This window comes from Nycticebus coucang, chromosome 20 (assembly GCF_027406575.1).
Source record: "Nycticebus coucang isolate mNycCou1 chromosome 20, mNycCou1.pri, whole genome shotgun sequence".
NCBI lineage: Eukaryota > Metazoa > Chordata > Mammalia > Primates > Lorisidae > Nycticebus > Nycticebus coucang.
In genome coordinates, this window is record NC_069799.1 from 47,034,516 (window position 1) to 47,056,944 (window position 22,429).

The 22,429-nt window shown below is 37.4% G+C and overlaps 1 protein-coding gene across 7 annotated transcripts in view; it reads left to right on the forward strand.

Moving 5' to 3' along the window:
- Nucleotides 1-22,429, forward strand: part of MPP7 (MAGUK p55 scaffold protein 7) — a 230,649-nt gene that overhangs the window by 112,720 nt on the left and 95,500 nt on the right. For all 7 annotated transcript variants that reach the window (XM_053572981.1, XM_053572980.1, XM_053572985.1 and 4 more), the window contains 2 exons: nucleotides 6,176-6,253; nucleotides 8,620-8,700. In XM_053572981.1, the coding sequence (XP_053428956.1) occupies nucleotides 6,176-6,253; nucleotides 8,620-8,700 (159 nt within the window). The remainder of the gene's footprint in view (nucleotides 1-6,175; nucleotides 6,254-8,619; nucleotides 8,701-22,429) is intronic.

A 22,429-nucleotide genomic window follows, 5' to 3' on the forward strand; every position in this document is an offset into this window, starting at 1 on the left:
GGCTTAGAAAATTAAGTAAGTTGCCTATGAAGTAAGGGGAAGACTACATTCAACTACAAGGCTCTCAGTAAATAATGTTGATACTTCATTTTTTAAAGCTGTGAAAATACTATAAATTCTTCGTGTTTGTTCTTTTTCCCCATGTGGATAGCAGTAAAAGCCCTAAAACATAACAGGCCTATATGTTTGCACTGTGGGCAGCTATGAAAACAAAAGCTGGGAGGAGTGTGTCTTGTTTCACAACAGGCTTGGGGAATAGAGGCAGAGTGGTAGCTGTTGAGAGGGGCCTGAGTCTGTTGGGTGGATAAAGAATCCAAGGTCTCACAATTTAAGTTAGTGAATTCATCCTAGAAAAAGTGCTACATTCCTCATTGCTGAATATCACTGTGGTCACCTTTGAAGTACTCCCCTTGGGAAGCTGTGCACTGATGCCAGCACCTAGTCCACCCTTCAAAGCAATTCTGGAGCTCTTTTTCTGGAATAACCATCAGAGCTGTCATTGTACAGCGCACAGAACCACACAGCAATGATGGATGCCACTCAGCAAGACACTGCCACACGTCAACATGAACACAGCTGTGAGACGCTGATATACCAAGGTTATAAAACCTTACTGAGTTGTTTGTACAGTGCTGCCAAGTGCACAGTGGCAGGTCTGTGAACTTAGTGTCAGACCTTGTACAATGACAACCCTGATGGTCATCTCAGAAGAAGAGTTCCAAAATTGCTTTGAAGGGTAGACTAGGTGCTGGTGTTGGTGCATAGCTTCCCAAGGGAACTACTTAGAAGCTGACCATAGTGATATTCAGTACTGAGGTATGTGGCACTTTTCCTAGGATGAGTTTGCAAAGTTAATTGTCCAACCTCATAGAAAGTTTGAAGAACCCAAGAGTAACCTACACTGAGCAGTGTTTTTGGAATGTCTTACCACAGAGCAGTATCCTCATAACTGCTTTCCTGTTTCCAGACTTACCCACCACAGCCCCCCTCCAACCGCATAATCAGTGCGACTAAAATGGAATAAAACACAAATGGGGCCATGTGTCTCCTATTCTTTAATGTTTTTTTTAATCTTTTACTTAGATAAAGTCCTACTCTTTCAGCATGAACCACCATCTGTGTTTTGGGTTCTTTCCCTAGAAAAATACATGTAAATAGTTTGTATACTGTTTTCCAGGAGGTCACGAAACAGCTGATAGCCATATGAACTCTCTTAGCCATGGACCCCAGACTTGTCACTTTTAAGACAGCTTATTTATCTCTTGTTACTGGGCAATATTTATTTTCAAGCTGTAATTGCAATTTTCGTGTGTGTTTAAATATAAACTACAAACAAGTGTACAAGGTAATTAACTGCTACTCATATGTTGAAATCTGTCCAAGTTCCATGACATCATTATATGTAATAACATCCATCCAGCCATTCTGATAAAAAATTGAACAGTTCTGGCTCTGCACCCATAGCTCAGTTAGGGCACCAGCCACATGCACCTGGGCTGGTAGGTCCGAACCTGTCTTGGACCTGCCAAACAGACATGACAACTACAACTAAAAAATAGCCAGGCGTTGTGGAGGGCACCTATAATCCCAGCTATTTGGGAGGCTGAGGCAAGAGAATCACTTAAGTCCAAGAGTTGGAGGTTGCTGTGAGCTGTGATGCCACAGCACTCTACCCAGGGTGACATAGTGAGACTCTGTCTCCCCCCCCCCCAAAAAAAAAAAATTGAACAGTTCCCAGTTCTTCAGTGATTATTGGAATAGAGATTTTTTATTTTTATTTATTTTTTTACTTTATTTTTTATTTAATTTTTAATTTAAATCATAACTGTAGACATTTATGGGGTATAATGTGATGATTTGATATACAATGTAAAATGCTTCAATCAAACTGATTAACATATCCATCACCTCACTTACTTTTTGTGGTAAGACATTTAAAATTTGCTCTTAGTTGTTTTGAAATATACCCTGGCATTGTGCACATTAGGTGAGATCCCACCAAATGCCCCTCCCTCTTCCCACCAGTCACCCTCCGTCTCCCCTTTCCTCTGCCTCTTCTCCCCTCCCCCTTGTTAGAGTATATTTGTGTTTTATCATTCATATGAATGTATGTTTATATATTGGTGTCATAATAGTATTGAGTATATTGAATACTTTTTCTCCCCAGTCTTGAGATACTTAACTAAGAAGAATATGTTCTGGAACATTTCCAGAGGGAAATGTTCACTTAAAATAAATGAGATTTTGGAGGGTTTGGCTGTTCCTGTTATTTAATAATCGATTTTGGTTTGCATATTGATGATGAAGCCTCATTTTCGGTTAAATTCTGAAATGTTCCACTCATATGGCCAAATATTGAGGTAAATTTTTCTAGGAACCAAAGGCAAATTACTGGTTATAGAATATAAAGCTATGTCATGTTCTCCAAGATGAAAGCTACTAGCCACATGGGCTTATTTGAATTTAATTTAACTAAAGTTCAATAAAGTTGGAAATGTTCACTAGCCACAGTCCAAGTGCTCAAAGGCCATGGTTACTGGCTACCCACATTTGACAAGCAGCTCTAGGACATTTTTTTTTTTTTTTTTGTAGAGACAGAGTTTCACTTTATGGCCCTCGGTAGAGTCCCGTGGCCTCACACAGCTCACAGCAACCTCCAATTCCTGGGCTTAAGCGATTCTCTTGCCTCAGCCTCCCGAGTAGCTGGGACTACAGGCGCCCGCCACAACGCCCGGCTATTTTTTTTTGTTGCAGTTTGGCCGGGGCCAGGTTTGAACCCGCCACCCTCGGTATATGGGGCTGGCACCTTACCAACTGAGCCACAGGTGCCGCCCGAGCTCTAGAACATTTTTAACATCAGAGACGGTTCTATTGGACAGCCTTGGAGTGAAGTCTATACATGTTACCTGTTGGTTATGTTAGAATTTTTAAATCATTTTGGTTTATTTTCTTCCCTGCATACCATAAATACTGATAAGAAGCAGAATTTCTATCCCTAATTTTGGGAACAGTGAACAGGTCAGAATTTTTTAGAGCAAATTTCTACTTTCCTACTAACTTAATTTTTAAAATGATGCAGTGAAGTAAAACATATACCAACAGAGGGCTGCCAGCATTTTGACATTCTAAGAGAACATTAAAAACAAATTTTGGTACAGTACAAAGTTCAGGTATGGGTGGGCTGGCGGTGAGTTAATCTGTCAAATGGGTGAGGAGCTGGAGAAGATGTTGGAAGTGAAAATGACTGTAAAAGAAACTCAGAGAAAGCAAATTAAGTGAAGAAATAACGTGTTTATTTGGGGCATGCAACTTTAGGGTATAATTATAGCATGAATACAAGTTAATCTGGGAAAACTGAGAACCAATAGGAAGACAGTATTAGAGGAAGAGATGGGGCTGGGGGAATCACTAACCAGTGATCGTCTGGTCACTGCCATTTATCATCTTCTGCTGTTCTACAAACAGGTCATACTCACTCAGCAGTGCAGGGACCAGTGAGAAGCGCAGTAAGAGGGATGATCGTCTGAGAGGAAAAGTGGGTGATGAAGAGCTTCAGCTCTGAGCCAGTTGGCTTGAGCTTCAGCATCTCACCTCTGCCTCTTGCTACTATAGGAACATGGCAAATTGTTTAAACTCAGGTGTATCTGTTTATCTGTAAAATGAGAGAAATGTGCTGTCACCTCTTCCCATGCTTGTGAGGACTAAGGAATTAAAATATTAAACTCACGAAAGACCGTGTTACTGGTATTACTGACCACTAGTGGTTAATACAGGCACATGGTAAGTGCTTAAGAAATATAAGCCTCTGTGTTTATTATGGCAGGGAAGCAGACATTTAAACAAGCCCTTGCCATAAAGTCAGGCGAGTTTTATGGTGGGGTAAGTTCAGTGGTCTATGATAGTATGTGTTGAGGGGACCTCATTCTTGATATTTAAACAAAATGAATTTAGCTCTTGGTAGAATTGGTTTTTGTTTAAAATTATACTTTCAGAGTTTCTCCAACCAAATCTGCTGGGAGTCTTTAAAATTTATTATCCTGCTGTGATAAATGTTTAAAGGGTCCAAGATATTGAGTAAAAACCTTGCCCTGATCATTTTGGTAGTTTCTTAAGTGTCAAAATTCTTTTTCTGATGCTTTACATTAAGTACCAGGTCACCAAAAAGGTGATAGAATCCTCTCTTAGCAATAATAGCATATCACTAATCAAAATAAAAATCAAATCTCTCTTCTAGACTTTTACAAGGTAGTTTAGTTAGGTTTTAGTATAATTAAGGAGTCTTTTACTTGATACTGATTAAAAACAGGAAATTGTTAGGTGCAACTATTTTTCATATACTCTGGTAGACAATGTTCTTCGACTGTAAATAAGAAGAGGGCCCGAACAAAATGAAGAATTATTTTTTCCAAATCTTGAAAGTATGATGATGGTCTTTTAATAGGGATTGCATTGAACCTATAGATTGCTTTGCGAAGGATAGACATTTTGACAATGTTACAACCTTTTTGGAAGGAAGTATGCAGAATCCTCAAAGAACTCAAATTAGACCTCCCATTTGCACCTGCAATCCCATTATTAGCCATCTACCCAGAAGAAAAAAATCATTTTACCATAAGGGCGTTTGCACTAGCCTGTTTATGGCAGCTCAATTTAAAATTGCCAAAACGTGGAAACAGCCTAAATGCCCACCAACCCAGGAATGGATTAACAAGCCGTGATATGCCACAGAATACTATTCAGCCGCTAAAAAGGATGGAGACTTTACATCTCTTGTATTAACTGGATGGAGGTGAAACACGTTCTTCTTAGTAAGCATCACAAGAATGGAGAAGCAGGAATTCAATGCACTCAATTCTAAATATGAAGGCAGTAGATGAGCTAATACAAGGGGCTGGGTGGGGGAGGAGAAAGGGGGATGGAGGCACAGGGCATGGCACACCTCTTGGGGCCGGGACACAAAGCTAAGAGGGGCTTTACCTAACAAATGCAATCAAAGTAAACAATAAAAAAAACTAAAATAAAGATGCTGAAGAGACATGACACCACATCATCCCTGACCCCAGGGTGGAGCTTGTAATGCAAGGGAGACTGCTGAGAAGGATATTGATTAGATCAAGTGACAAAATCGGACTAGGGAAGGCAGATGATATGCAAGTATTGCTATAATGTAAATGTGTGGTGGTGATAACGATGGGGGACTAAAAAGAAGAGGCTAAAGTGAGTCAATTATAAAATGGTAAGGGCACCTATGTAAGAGCTGACAGAGATGAAACTTGAGTAATCCATTTGAGCATCTTTCATTTCTTTATAATACTAGATTTTTTTTTTTGAAAGGAATTCAGTTTGTCTTATGTGGCATGAAAGCAGATTCTTGGCTTTATATTTCTCAGGTCACAATAATGGAAAATGAAGGACCAAATCATTTTTATATTTGTTAATATAATTGTATAATTGCTTTATAATATGAAAAATCTCATTTAAGCTAAATAGTTGTGAGAAATGTCTCTAGTTATGAGAAGTCCTCTCCTTTCTTAGAAATTTGAATTTTGGGGCGAGGGGAGTTGAAAAACATATTAAGTAAAAAGAACACCCTGGTTGGTAAGATGTTCTTGGACTTGGCACCCAGGTAGGTACAGTGCCAGTTTCTTTGTTCTTGACAGCTGTTATTCATGCATACCAACCTGTCAGGATGTTATTAGTTTATTGTTTTGCTTTCATCACAATTTGTGAACTACCGTAGAACCTCTGTAAGTTGACCACTCAAGGGACTGTAACAAACTGGCCAACATACAGAGGTGGTCAACCTAGGGAACTAGGCCTCCTGTACATGTGGTGCATGTCCAGGCTCTGACATGAGGTCAATTTAAGGAGGTGGTCAATGTGGGGAGGTGATGAGATGGAGGTTCTACTGTACAATTGATACTCGAAGTATTGAAGCAATAGATTTTGGATATTATAGACTTTAGAAGACTACCATGTTTATTCACAGAGGAAAAAAATCAAAGGTTAGTAGTAATAGATGACTTAGGCACACCTATGTGTCGTCCATCGGCTTATATAAACCATAACTTAAGAGTATTCAAGGGATCAGATTCTCTTTTCAATTATAAAAACATTTAAATGTCTGAGACTGTTTATGAACAGGCGAACTCAAATACATTTGATTTTCTTCCAGATTCATGAAAAACTGCACTACTACGAGAAGCAGAGCCCTGTGCCCATTCTCCCTGGCGCGGCGGCTTTGGCCAGTGACGTAAGTGTGCCTTTCCGGGCTCTACGTGTCTGCTGCAGGCCTGGCCAGGGCAGAACCCAGCCTGGTGCAGACAGATGCGTGTGATCCTATGAGTGCAAACCAGAAGGAGTTGCAAATGTTTCCAGAACTACTGTCATCACTGAGCTTACGCTGATATTATGCTGATTTCCATTCACTTTCCTGTTCTAAAAATTCTGCATGTAGGCACCCTCTTGTTCTGCCTGGGTTAACTACGTAATAGAAATTTTAGGCCGTAAACTCTATGGAGACAGAGAAGCTGTCAGCTACTAGTGTTCTGAGAAAGTCACAGGTATGAGGAATGCTTTGGAGAAATAAAGACAAATGAGATTGCTATATTGCTGACAGTACCAAAAAACGACAGATCCTAGTGTAGAATAAGCCATATGAAATACATAAAAAGACAGAATTGTTTTTAAAATGGATTAGAAAGCATAGTAATGATTTATGAATATTAGACCTTTCCAAATTACCTTCATAACCAAAAAATAAATTTTAGAAGCAGTTGGCATTGATGGAGTATTTAATTTCCTGTAGCTATAATTTTATTTTAAACTTGGGGGAAAGGGAACTAACTCGCTGGTTTTTACTGTTAACTTTCAGATGCAGATGAATTGGGTGCACACCTGGATAAACTATAAAGGGTACTAAGTTAGGCAAGAAATCTGTTCAGTGCAAAGGCTGGTTTTAGTGACATCCCATAGCTTATTCGCTGCTTTTAAATTATGTCCTTTATTTTGATAAAAAATAATTCAGTGTAATAAAATATCAGGTCCATGATAAAGTAAAAAAAAAAAAAAATAGACCATCTTCAGAAGTTGGTTTTCTTTGATATATTTTATATTCTCATTTAGAAAATAAAGCTTATATAATAAATACCCAGATTGTATGCTATTTGGTTAGTCCCCAAATATTTTCCCTTTCATTTTTATCTGCAAGGATTATAAGTATGTTTCAAGATCAATACTTAATGAAGACGTTTACCCTTCTATATTACAGAACCCAAACTTTTGAAGTAGAGGTGAACAAAGATAATAATAGTTCCACGAGTAAGTTGCAAATGCCTCCCAAGAGAGCCTTAAAAACTACATTTAAACCATTTGCTGTTCAGAGTTTTTGGAGACATTTGTTTATAAACTAATGTAATTGAGTCTCAGTCGTATTACAACAATATAGCTTTATGAAAAAGTTAGAGACTACTATCTAAATGTGCTAAACCACAGTATTTTATATAATTTTGTCAGAACAGTAACATAGACATTAAAATATATTGTGATGTATTAGTGAGTAAACAGTGCTAAGAACCTTTTGTGTCTTTTTGTAAGTTAAAAATTCTGCAGAAATGTTACCTTCAAAGAAAATAAAGGCAATTTTTGAAATGTAATTAATGAATATAGTTTACACCGCACCCTTCTTTTAGAGACACATCCTTTTCCAGAGATCAGAACAATTATTTTTAGATTTGCAGAAATAGTAAGGGCATATGGAAATTTTATGCAACATTTGAAGAAGGGGTTTTAAATAAAAATGCATTTATACGTTTTGAATTATATACTGCATATTTCATATTTGTAATCTTTTTTTCCTGTTTGAGTCTTGCTTTTCTTCTTATGAACCTTACAGCATGCTTCCGACAGCCGAGAACTAAATTGACATTTTGATGGGAATGTCTCTTAATGGAGAGTCTGAGGAAGGTTGGAAGTCACAATAAATGGGGATTCATGATTGTTACAGTAGAATAGTACAGTCAGCATTTTCGGTACCAGAGTAGTTGTCAACTTACCATAGGTCATTTTATGAGTAACTTGGTTTATATTTAGCAGACTTCTAAGGCCGCATAGGTAAACATAATAAAAGCTTCAGACCACTTGCTCCATTAGGGACTTTCTAGTTCTTTTCACCCAGCCCTGAACAGCACAGCTACTGTGAGATTTTGGAAACCCCATGAGTTTCACCACCTCAGTGCAAAGCACTTTTTTGGGTGGGGGCAGGGAGAGAGCGCGGTGTCAAAGCTTGATCCAGTCCTTTTTACAAGTGGTCTTTTGTCTACGTGCACAAGACCATTCACATAGATGAAGTGCTGAGATTTGCCCCCATTGCAATAAATCAAAAAGGGACCTGGCTGATACGATTACTTGATTTGTACTTGGCCAAGAGCCTGGGCTTGGGTCTGGGCTATTGAGGGCCTAAAAAGAAGAGCAGTGTGATTGATGGTGTGTTTTCTTTTGTGCTGACCTCTCCTTCATCACTGAAAAGTAATAGCCTTGAGCAAGACAGATGTCAGTGGTCACACATCGAGCCTCACGCTCTTACTAAGTTTCTTTGTGTCAATGTGATCTCCCTTGCAGCTGGCCGAAGAGCTTCAGAACAAGCCGTTAAACAGCGAGATCAGGGAGCTGTTGAAACTACTGTCCAAGCCCAATGTGAAGGTGAGGACATGTTATTCCCATAATAAATACCTTCAAATGGGGCCGCTTTCTGAGCCTTTAGGTGAATTTTGTTTCAAGCATCAATTTTCAAGTAAATGTGCTTTCCAATGGTAGACAGTATTTTACTAGCCTCAGTACTTTTAAAGAAAAAGAAATGAGCTTTTGATTATAATGTGGCAACAAACTACAAAAACTCTAATTGGGAAGCTCAGAGTTTAAGTTGACAAATACTATAACGTAGCTTCAAGGTCATTTTCCTTTTAAATGAAATTAATAACATGCAATGTAGACCCTGTTAGTAATTTTGTTCGAGTACAGTTTACTTGGCCACTTCATGGTATTCCAGCATATTTGACAAATACCCCTGTTTATCATTTTAGCATTCCTCGTCATTTTCTCTCATTCTCCTTCCCCATTTTCTGTCCCTCTGCCAGTTCATGTTTCAAAAGGTCATACCATTTTACAGAGCAGAGCCGCTTTCCAGTATAAAATACCAGTAACATATTGACGGACCAACTTCATTTCTCCCTTTCCTATGCTATACTAAGTGCATCACTTCTTTTTCTTCCAAATGTGATTAATCTATAGAAGACATTTCACAACTTTTCTGCTGTTAAATTTGTAGCTCAGTAATGCACTAAATTCTGTAATATATGTATTTTAGACTCAATACTACTTTAGTTGTATGTTGTTTTGTGAGTCAGAATTACATGAAGATTACATACTTGTATAATTAAAATTATCAGTTTACTTATGATACTGGTAAACCTGTGTAGAGTATTGAATGAAAATTTCAGCCTAGATGCAAAAACTGGTTTCTACCTTCTTTGTGAAATACCCTTTAGAACCGTATTATATTTGGTCTTAAATTTATGTTCACGAAAAGAAGGGTATTAAATAAAAGATGAAGTAAAACATGCATGGACTATAATATCTAATCCCTATCAATAAATTCCAGTATATGAATGTATTATTTTAAAGGGTTAGTGGACTGGGATTAATAATGAAAGGGTATTGGTTTGTACTGGTTCAGGAGGTTAATTAAATTTTAGGCCTAAAAGAACAAGGATCAGATTAGTGCAGAAAAGTTGCTTGATATTAAAGACAAAGGGTGTGAAAAGTTCAGAGAAGGAGATTCTTAGCCAGAGACTGCTCTGAAGATTTCTTCATTTGGTCTTGACTACCCATGAGAGGTTCATATTAGCCAGAGCAGGCTGAGGTTAGCTATGGAGAAGCTTGTTCAACTCCTTTTTGAGATTATCCTCTTAGTTCAAGAGTATTACAAATTAAAGAAACATGTTTCAGCCAGACACAAAAAATGATTTTTGGTATTCTGTTCAAGAATGTGGGAAATGGAACAGTCAATACTGAAGAGATTACAGTGGATTGGCATTTGGCTCAAGAGGGAGGTATGACATTAGAGGGTATTATGAGGGGTCATTAGATAAAATTTTATAATAATTGGACAGTTAAATTTTATTTGGAAAATATTTTCATTGGATAATTTTGTTTATTTTTCACATTTTTCTAGCAGCATGGCTAAAGAATGGGTGAGAAGTCAGCATGAAAGATGTATCTTCAAGAAATATGTGTAGAAAGATAGATAGGATTCCAGACGTGTGATGCTGCAGTTGGCGGGGCAATTCGTAGCTAGCCAGTCTTGGGAAGAAAAAAGTCTTTCTTCCCTGTTTGACCTAACCTTTAACATTGCTTTCCCTGAAGTCATTTATATTAACTACCATCACTTTGAATCTCACTTCCATAATTACTTAAGAAGTTCATTCCCAAATAAATTTTAGACTATTTCAGAATACAGTCAGCTAATCCTCTTTGTCCTAGGAATAAACTAAAATATTTGGATTTTTGTTTTTCTTTTCAACAGAAGCAAGGTACATGGGTTGTTAGTTTGAACTGACAAAATATGAAAAACATAATTCTGGCCATGTTAATTTATATATTTTCTTTAATTTCTAACAGATTAGTGAAATTATTTACTTTTTAAAGATTGCTATTTCATTTTAAATATTTAATTCGTAGTTCAGAAAAGAAACTTGAGGTATACAAAAAGACCTCACACCGAATACACACACACACACACACACACACATACACACACAAATATTATATATGACCCATTCTGGGGAGGTAAAACACATGTTACACAAATCTGCCAACTCTTTCTGAAAAGTTTTGTAACTTTCTTTGGTCATTTGTAAATGTCACTAGGGACAGATCTTCATTCATTAATTTTTAGATATTTATTGAATGCCTAGTGTTTGCTGGGCATTGGATTGTAGAAAATACATATAGATGAGTGAAGGTGATAGGAGAAACCTTAGATTAAAAAAAAAAAAAAAAGGGAACATGGGCGATGAGGTGGAACCCATGGGAACTGTGCTAACTTCCACCTTGAGAGGGGCGTGTTGAAGAAGACTCTACCAGGAAGTGGCCTCTGAGTTGAGACCTGAAGCTTGAGTTTGGGGTAACCAGAGAGGGGCAGATGAATGGGAAATGGGTCAGGGGTAGGATATGAAAAATGAATGTTTTAGGTACAGGTAATAGTATATGAAGTCCCATAAAGAAAAAAACTTAAGTTTGAGGATGCAGAGATACCCAATAAATTTAGTATAGCTGAACGGCTGTTTGCAAAAGATAAAAAGGGGAGATTGCAGAGCTGGGAGTGAAGCCTTCTGAGTAGGGTTTCCCGGCACAGGCTGGTTCGTGTCTGCAGTCCCAGTGTTTATTAGTAGTAGCCTTTCTTTTACTCTCAGTTGTTTCCCGATTGAGATGTTAAATTACATGGCCATGCTAATTACGAGGTTATTAGAATTTTTGGATTTCATCCAACTGGAAGGCCATTCAAAGGATTTAAAGAGGCAAGTGAACATCACTTACTCCTCATGCAGAACAGGTTTTCAGGTAAGGGTGGTATGAGAGGAATGGAATTCGGATGGAGGAAGACCTGTTGGGAGCCGGTGGAAATAATTCAGATTCATGGTTATGGTCCTAATGAAGGAAGTGGAGGCAGTTGGAGTGATGACTTTTAATACATGGTGTTGGGATTCTTGTGGACAAAAATAAGAAGAATCCCTACTAGAATGAATTCCAAATAGATTAAAGTGTAAAAAGAAATTGAACCATAAAACCGTTTTTAGAAAATAAAAGAAAGAATGTTAGAAGAAAATGTTATAGTCATGTGATCATAGGATAGAGAATTGTTCACAACCATGGAGACAGCCAGAAACACACACACACACACACATTCACTCATAAAAGAAACAGTTTTTTAAAAAAAATCCATCCATGAAGTTAGAAGGAATCTTTTATTTATATTCGTGATTTGTGTATTTGTCTTTCATAAGATGTGATAATTGGTTACTTTCACTTTAATTTTACCATTTATAATGTGACCTGATAAAAGACTTAAACAGAAACATTCTTTTTTGGTAATACATATTGGATTTTTCATTCAAATGATGGCAAAAGTAGAAGCCCCTTTCCTTGTTCTATAGATAATAGTGAAGACAAGCATCTTTTGATATGCTCAGATTTTTAAAATTTCTTCTGTGGATTGTGGGTTCATATACCTTTCACGACAACAGCACTGGGTTGCTGTGTTACCTTTCGGTCCTTTCTGTATATAAATATTAAATATGCATTTTCCCCAGGGTCATAGAATGCACTCACTTTTTTTTTTAAGACAGAGTCTCACTTTGTTGCCCTTGGTAGAGGGCCATGGGGTCATAGCTCACAGCAACCTCAGACTCCTGGGCTCAAGCGATTCTCTTGCCTCCACCTCCCGAGTAGCTGAGACTACAGACTCCTGCCACAACACCGGGCTAGTTTTTAGAGATGGGGTCTCGCTCTTGTTCAGGCTGGCTCAGACTCGTGAGCTCAAGTGATCCACCTGCCTCGGTGCACCCACTTTTTGCTTTAAACATTTTGGTATTTTGTAGACTTCCCTTTGCATGCTTATTTATTTCACATATCTCTTATAGGTGGTCCTTTCTGTTATTTCTGCCATATAAATAATGCTATGCTGCACATTTTTTTGCATATTAGAGAATTTTTTATTAGAATGTTAGATCAAAACATATTTTTATTAGGTTGATAAATTGTTGGATCACATCTAATATTTCCACCTTTTAAATTTTTGATCATTATTCATTATTGCCGGCTTCTTCTTAAGGCAGATTCTCTCAACGTACAGTACCTCCAGTAAAGCTCATGAGAAGGGCTGTTTTCCCATGCAATTGCAATTAACATGTGATTAGTTGAACATGCTCTCTATAACTAATGTTCCTTTTTAGTTTTGCTGGTTGATCATCACTAGAACATAAACTACATGAGAGCAGGGTATAAAAATTCCAGACATATAGTGAGCTTTCAAAGAGAACTGTATCATTGACTAAGGATCAGTAAAAGTTTTGTGTTTTTTTTAATGAATCATGAGTGATGTGAGAATATAAAATCATTATTATATATTTCTCTTTAGTTTTTTTTCAATCTTATTTGCATTTTCCAGGATCTTAGAGAAAGATGTACCTTTACATAGTGAAATTTGACATTCTTTTCCCTAACGACAGCTGGGCTTCCAAGTGACCTCATTACGAAAGTTCTTTTCTGTATTTTTTCTTTTGGCTTATTTAAAACTTCATTTCTTCAGTTTTGAAATCTTTCATCAATGTGAAAATTTGATGTATAAGGTGTGGTCCTAATTTTGTTTTTTGTTTTTGAAGTGCATAGTCATTTTCCTACAATTTGAAATATCTTTATTGTATACCTGACTCTGTTTTGAGTTCTTCCTTTGTTTGCTGTTAATTTTGTTATCTCATTATTACTTATAGCATGATGCTTGCTAAGGCTAAATTCCTATCATTATTCTTTTTTGTAAATTTCAGAACTTTAATCAAGGGGCTGCAAGCATTTTTGTTACACAGATACTTTATATGATGCTTTAAGTCAAAGTTTTTGCTGTGCCGTTACTAGGATAGTGTTGTAGCCAAAAGGTAATTTTTTTTTTAACCCTCATATCCCTCACCCTCCACCATTCTTAGTTTCCAGAGTCCATTATACCAGTTCATGACTGCATATACCCCTCGTTTAGCTCCCCCTTATAAGTGAGAACGTGTGACTTTTGGTTTCCATTTCTGAGACACTTCACTTGGGGGAATGGCCTCCACTTCCACCCATCTTGCTGTAAAGGGATTATTTCATGGCTTTTTATGGCTGAGCAGGACTCCTTGACACATATCTACCCCCATTTTCTTTACCCACTCATGAATCGATGGGCACTTAGCTTGATTCTACATCTTTGCTATTGTGAATTGTGTTACAATAAACATTTGAGTGCAGGTGTCTTTTTGATAAAATGACTTTATTTCCTCTCTGAGTAGGTCCCAGAGGTAACATGTGTAGGCTGCTTTCCAGTCTGCCATGGTGGCCCATTCCAATCAGATTCCTGTGATTATTGAAAATTTATTCTTCTGAGAACCAAGAGATGAATCCAGCTACTTACCATTATTTGATCTTTGACAAGTCAATTAAAAACATTCAGTGGGGAAAAGATTCCCTATTTAACAAATGGTGCTGGGTGAACTGGCTGGCAACCTGTAGAAGATTGAAACTGGATCCACACCTTTCACCATTAACTAAGATAGACTCTCACTAGATAAAAGATTTAAACTTAAGACATGAAACTATAAAAATGCTTCAAGCGCAGAGAAAACTCTTGAAGGAATCAGCCTGGGTGAATATTTTATGAGGAGGACTCCCCAGGCAATTGAAGCAGTATCAAAAATACACTACTTGACCTGATCAAACTAAAAAGCTTCTGCACAGCCAAGAACATAGTAAGTAAAGCAAGCAGACATCCCTCAGAATGGGAGAAAATATTTGCAGGTTATACCTCCGATAAAGGTCTAATAACCAGAATCCACAGAGAACTCAAACGTATTAGCAAGAAAAGAACACGTGATCCCATCTCAGGGTGGGCAAGGGACTTGAAGAGAAACTTCTCTAAAGAAGACAGACACACGATCTACAAACACATGAAAAAAAGTTCATCATCCTTAATCATCAGAGAAATGCAAATCAGAACTACTTTGAGATATCACCTAACCCCAGTAAGAGTAGCCCACATAACAAAATCCCCAAACCAGAGATGTTGGCGTGGATGTGGAGGAAAGGGCACACTTCTACACTGCTGGTGGGAATGCACACTAATATGTTCCTTCTGGAAGGATGTTTGGAGAATACTTAGAGACCTAAAAATAGACCTGCCATTTGATCCTATAATTCCTTTACTAGGCTTATACCCAGAAGACCAAAAATCACAATATAACAAAGACATCTGTACAAGAATGTTTATTGCACCCAATTCATAATAGCTAAGTCATGGAAGAAGCCCAAGTGCCCATTGACCCACGAATGGACTAGCAAATTGTGGTACATGTATACCATGGAATATTATGCAGCCTTACAGAAAGATGGAGACTTTACCTCTTTCATGTTTATATGGATGGAGCTGGAACATATTCTTCTTAGCAGAGTATCTCAGGAATGGAAGAAAAAGTATCCAATGTACCCAGCCCTACTATGAAGCTAAATTAAAGCTTTCACATGAAGGCTATAACACAACTATAGCACAAGACTATGAGGAAAGGGCCAAGGTAGGGGAAGGGAGAGGGGAGGTTAGGGTGGAGGGAGGGCAATGGATGGGGCCACACCTAGGTGCTTCTTAGAATGGGTACAGGCGAAACTTACTAAAGGCAGAATATGAATGTCTATAATAACTAAGAAAATGCCATGAAGGCTACATTGAACAGTTTGATGAGAATATTTCAGATTGTATATGAAACCAGCACATTGTACTCCTTGATTGCATTAATGTACGCAGCTATGATTTAACAATAAAAAAAATAATAAAAATGCAAAAACGGAAAAAAAAAGAAGAAAATTTATTCTTCCAGAAGAAATTTGAAATCTTCTTCTTATAAGAAAAAGAAAATCTCATTGGTAGCCGGGCGTTGTGGCGGGCACCTGTAGTCCCAGCTACTCGGGAGGCTGAGGGAAGAGAATCGCCTAAGCCCAAGAGCTGGAGGTTGCTGTGAGCTGTGTGACGTCATGGCACTCTCCCAAGGGTGATAAAGTGAGAATCTGTCTCTACAAAAAAAAAAATCTCATTGGGATGCACTTGAATCTTCCAATAAAAGAACATGGAAATTTATACTTTGTGTCTAATTGTTCTTTATATAAATCTGGAATATTTCCAGCTAAGTCTATTCCCAGGTCCAGTGTGTGTACTGTGTGTGCACGGATGCACACGTGTGTGTATTACATATATGTACACATGCATATATACATAAGTATAAATTGATTTTTCCTCATGTATATTTATTTTTATCAGATATTTTCTACTAAGCATGTTGTTGGGGTAAAGTAAAGGAATTGATTTTTTAAAATATTTATCTTATACCACCCCTTACTGAAGCATCTCATTTCTTCTAATATTCAACTAATTCCTCTCTTTGTTTTTTTCTTTTTGGCCGTGCATAAAGTCATATCATCAACAAGAATATTTTATCTTTTCTATAGATTTTTCTCCCCTCTCTAACTTACTGCCTTTGTTTATCCTGCAGGAAAAAAATGTTTATAACTGTTGGTACTAACAGGTATGCTTTTGTTTTTCAGTACTTCAGTGGCAAGAGTTCTGTGTTTTCTATTATGATGGTCCTTGTCGATTTCTGATTTAACACAGCATACATTATAGATGCTTGTTTCATAAAGTTCTGTTTTTTGATTTTTTTTTTTTTTTTTTTTTGCAGTTTTTGGCTGGGTCTGGGTTTGAACCCTCTACCTCTGGCATATGGGGCCAGCGCCCTACTCCTTTGAGCCACAGGTGCCTCCCCTCTTTCATCATTTTTTTTATTTTTATTTTTATTTTATTTTTTATTGTTGGGGATTCATAGAGGGTACAATAAGCCAGGTTACACTGATTGCAATTGTTAGGTAAAGTCCCTCTTGCAATCATGTCTTGCCCCCATAAACTGTGACACACACCAAGGCCCCACCCCCCTCCCTCTGTCCCTCTTTCTGCTTTTCCTCCCCCCCATAACCTTAATTGTCATTAATTGTCCTCATATCAAAATTGAGTACATAGGATTCATGCTTCTCCATTCTTGTGATGCTTTACTAACTCTTTCATCATTTTTAAAAATAAATCAGGAATATGTTAAATTTTGTCAAATGCCTTTCTGGTATTTATTAAAGTGATCATAAAAGATTTTTTAAATTGTTAACATAAATAAACAACATAGATTTATACTGGTAGAACATTTCAGTTCTTAGCGGTTAAAACTTTTTGATGAAGGAAGGAAGAATCATATATTTGATTTTCTAATATATTACTTCAGTATTTTTAAAATTCATCCTGAGGCTAAAGTTGCACTGTGGTTTTTTTTTTTTCTTTTTTTAATAGTTTCTGTTTAGGCTTTGCATTTGGGGTTGTAATACTTTTGAAAAAGAAATTGAAAATCTTTCTGTGTGTGTGTGTGTGTGTGTGTGTGTGTGTTTTTTCCTGTGCTCAAATGCTATGAATAACACAGAATACTTTATTTATTTATTTTTTTTATTAAATCATAGCTGTGTACATTGATACTTTCACGGGGCATCATTCACTAGCTTCACAGACCATTTACCAAGTTTCACATATACCCTTGTAAGATGCACCGCTAGTGTAATCCCACCAATCTCCTTCCCTCTACCCACCTCCCCCCTCCCTCCCCTCCCTTTCCCCCTTCCCGCTATTCTTAGGTTGTAACTGCGTTATAGCTTTCATGTGAAAACCCTAAATTAGTTTCATAGTAGGGCTGAGTACATTGGGTACTTTTTCTTCCATTCTTGAGATACTTTACTAAGAAGAATATGTTCCAGCTCCATCCATGTAAACTTGAAAGAGGTAGTCTCCATCTTTCTTTAAGGCTGCATAATATTCCACGGTGTACATATACCACAGTTTATTAATCCATTCGTGGATCGATGGGCACTTGGGCTTCTTCCATGACTTAGGAATTATGAATAGGGCTGCAATAAACATACTGGTACAAATATCTTTGTTATGATGTGATTTTTGGTCTTCTGGGTATATGCCCAGTAGAGGGATTTACAGGATTGAATGGCAGATCTATTTTTAGATCTCTAAGTGTTCTCCATATATCTTTCCAAAAGGAATGTATTAATTTGCATTCCCACCAGCAGTGCAAGGTATTCCCTTTCTCCACATCCACGCCAACATCTCTGGTCTTGGGATTTTGTGATATAGGCTAGTCTCACTGGAGTTAGATGGTATCTCAAAGTAGTTTTGATTTGCATTTCTCTGACGATTAAAGATGATGAGCATTTTTCATATGTCTGAAGGCTGTGCGTCTGTCTTCTTCAGAGAAGTTTCTCTTCAAATCCCTTGCCCAGCCTGTGATGGGATCCCTTGTTCTATTCTTGCTAATGCGTTTGAGTTCTCTGTGGATTCTGGTTATTAAACCTTTGTCGGAGACATAACCTGCAAATATCTTCTCCCATTCTGAGGGCTGTTTGCTTGCTTTACTTACTGTGTTCTTGGCTGTGCAGAAGCTTTTTAGTTTGATCATGTCCCAGTAGTATATTTTTGAAGCTGCTTCAATGGCCCGGGGGGTCCTCCTCATAAAATACTCACCCAGACTGATTTCTTCAAGGTTTTCCCTGCACTGTCCTCTAGTATCTTTATAGTTTCATGTCTTAAGTTTAAATCTTTGATCCAGTGATAGTCTATCTTAGTTAATGGTGAAAGGTGTGGGTCCAGTTTCAGTCTTTTACAGCCAGTTCACCCAGCACCATTTGTTAAATAGGGAATCTTTTCCCCACTGAATGTTTTTAATTGGCTTGTCAAAGATCAAGTAATGGTAAGTAGCTGGGTTCACCTCTTGGTTCTCTATTCTGTTCCAGACATCTACTTCTCTGTTTTTGTGCCAATACCATGCTGTTTTGATCACTATCGATTTGTAGTATAGTCTGAGGTCTGGTAGCGCAATTCCTCCTGCTTTGTTTTTATTTCTGAGTAATGTCTTGGCTATTCGAGGTTTTTTCTGATTCCATATAAAACAAAGTATTGTTTTTTCAAGATCTTTAAAGTATGACAGTGGAGCTTTAATAGGGATTGCATTGAAATTATATATTGCTTTGGGTAGTATGGACATTTTAACAATGTTGATTCTTCCCAGCCATGAGCATGGTATGTTTTTCCATTTGTTAATATTTTCAGCTATTTCTTTTCTTAGAGTTTCATAGTTCTCTTTATAGAGATCTTTCATGTCCTTTGTTAGATAAATTCCCAAATATTTCATCTTCTTTGGCACTACTGTGAATGGGATAGAGTCCTTAACTGTTTTTTCAACTTGACTATTGTTGGTATATATAAAGGCTACTGATTTATGAATGTTGATTTTGTAACCTGAGACGCTGCTGTATTCCTTGATCACTTCTAAGAGTTTTGTAGTAGAGTCCCTGGTGTTTTCCAGATATACAATCATATCATCTGCGAAGAGCGAAAGTTTGATCTCTTCTGACCCTATATGGATACCCTTGATCGCCTTTTCTTCCCTAATTGCAGTGGCTAAAACTTCCATTACAATGTTAAAAAGCAATGGAAACAATGGGCAGCCTTGTCTGGTTCCTGATGTGAGTGGAAATGATTCCAATTTAACTCAATATGATATTGGCTGTGGGTTTGCTGTAGATGGTCTCTATCAGTTTAAGAAATGTCCCTTCTATACCAATTTTCTTCAGTGTTCTGATCATGAAGGGATGCTGGATATTACCAAAAGCTTTTTCTGCATCGATTGAGAGAATCATATGGTCTTTGTTTTTTAATTTGTTTATGTGCTGGATTACATTTATAGATTTACGTATATTGAACCAGCCTTGAGACCCTGGGATAAAACCGACTTGGTCATGATGTATAATTTGTTTGATGTGTTGCTGGATTCTGTTTGTTAGGATCTTGTTAAATATTTTTGCATCTATATTCATTAGTGATATTGGTCTATAATTTTCTTTTCTTGTTGGGTCTTTTCCTGATTTGGGGATCAGGGTGATGTTTGCTTCATAGAACGTGTTAGGTAGTCTTCCTTCTTTTTCTACCTTTTGTAACAGGTTGAGTAATATAGGTACTAATTCCTCTTTAAAAGTTTGGTAGAATTCTGACGTGAAACCATCTGGTCCCGGGCTTTTCTTTTTAGGGAGGTTTTGTATGGTTGATGCTATTTCCGAACTTGATACGGGCCTGTTCAACATTTCCACTTGATTCTGGCTAAGTCTTGGAAGGTGACGTGCTTCCAAGTATCGGTCAATTTCCTTCAGATTTTCATATTTCTGAGAATACAGTTTCTTGTAATATTCATTAAGGATTTTTTGAATTTCTGAGGAGTCTGTTGTTATTTCGTCTTTGTCGTTTCTGATTGATGAGATTAGAGATTTTACTCCTTTTTTTCCTGATTAGGTTGGCCAAAGGTTGGTCTATTTTATTGACCTTTTCGAAAAACCAGCTTTTTGATTTATTCATCTGTTGTATTATTCTTTTGTTTTCAATTTCATTTAATTCTGCTCTAATTTTGGTTATTTCTTTTCTTCTACTGGGTTTGGGGTTGGAATGTTCTTCCTTTTCCAGTTGCTTGAGATGTCCCATTAAGTTGTTAACTACTTCTTTTTCCGTTCTCTTGAGGAAGGCTTGCAGTGCTATAAATTTCCCTCTTACAACTGCCTTTGCGGTGTCCCAGAGGTTCTGATAGTTCGTGTCTTCATTGTTCTTTTGTTCCAAAAAGTTGGCGATTTCTTTCTTAATCTCATCTCTGACCCAGCTATCATTCAGTATAAGGTTATTTAACTTCTATGTTTTTGTATGAGTATGCAGATTCCTGTTGTTACTGAGTTCAAGTTTTATTCCATGGTGCTCCGAGAAGACGCATGGAATAATTTCTGTTCCTTTAAATTTACTGAGGTTAGACTTGTGACCTAAGATGTGATCGATTTTGGAGTAAGTTCCATGGGCTGATGAGAAGTATGTGTATTCAGTTTTGTTGGGATGAAATGTTCTGTAGATGTCTGCTAAATCCAAATGTTGGATGGTTAGGTTTAAATGTAAGATTTCTTTGCTCAGCTTCTTGTTGGAGGATCGATCCAACACTGCCAAAGGAGTGTTGAAATCTCTGATGATTATGGAGCTGGAGGAAATCAAGTTGCTCATGTCTGTTAGAGTTTCTCTTATAAATTGAGGTGCATTCTGGTTGGGTGCATAGATATTAATAATTGAAATATCATCATATTGAGTATTACCCTTAACAAATATGAAGTGACCATTCTTGTCCTTCCTTACTTTTGTTGGTTTAAAGCCTATTGTATCTGCAAATAAAATTGCAACACCTGCTTTTTTCTGATCACCATTTGCCTGAAATATGGATGACCATCTTTTCACCCTGAGTCTGTATTTGTCTTTTAAGTTAAGATGTGACTCTTGTATGCAACAGGTATCTGGCCTGAGTTTTTGTATCCAGTCAGCTAACCTATGCCTCTTTAGAGGACAGTTTAAGCTGTTCACATTAATGGAGAATATTGATAAGTCTGGTGAAGTTTTGGGTATCGAGTTTTTCAAAAGTCCAGTGGGCATTTTTAATCCTTTCGCCAGTGTGGAAATTGGAGTTTGATCCGAAGTTTCTGAGTGAGTTTACTTTTGTGGTATAGGTTTGGGTTGGTCATTATGGAGGATAGGTCTGAGAATATCCTGAAGGTTTGGTTATGGCAAATTTCTTCAACATATGAATGTCATTAAAGTATTTAATTTCTCCATCATAAATGAAACTCAGTTTAGCTGGATACAAGATCCTGGGTTGAAAGTTATTTTGCTTTAGGAGATTAAAAGTCGGTGACCACCCTCTTCTGGCTTGAAAAGTTTCAGCAGAGAGATCTGCAGTCATTCTAATATTCTTCCCTTTGAAGGTAATGGTTTTCTTTCTCCTGGCTGCTTTGAGGATTTTCTCCTTTATATTAACTTTAGTGAAGTTAATTATGATATGCGTGGGGATGTCTTATTGGGGTTGAGTCGTGCTTAGGTTCTGAAGCTGTCCACTATCTGAATTTCAGAATCTCTAGGCATGTCTGGAAAATTCTCTTTCATAATTTCATGCAGAAGGGCCTCTGTGCCCAGCCAGGCCACTTCATCTGTTTCTGGAACTCCTATGATTCGGATATTTACCTTCTTCGAATTATCCCAGAGCTCTCTGAGAGAGTGATCCATTTTTGCTCTCCATTTCTCTTCCTCTTTGAGAGTTCGGGAGCGTTCAAAGGCTTTATCTTCGATGTCAGAAATCCTTTCTTCTGCTTGCTCCATTCTGTTACTGAGGGATTCTACTGTATTTTTCATATCTTTGAGGGCTGCAAATCTTGCTTCAATGTGTCTAAGTCTTTGGTGGTTTTGTCTTTAAATTCGTTAAATTCTTGAGACAACTTTTGAATTTCTCCTCGAATTCCTATCTTGTCTGCAATCCAAATTCTGAATTCGATTTCTGACATCTCAGCCAGTTGTTTATGAATGGGATCGTCAATTGCATCTGCCATATCTTTCCTTGGGCGGGTTGATCTTTTCTGGTTATTCATGTTACCAGAGTTTTTCCGCTGATTCCGCCCCGTGGTTGTTTTACTCCCT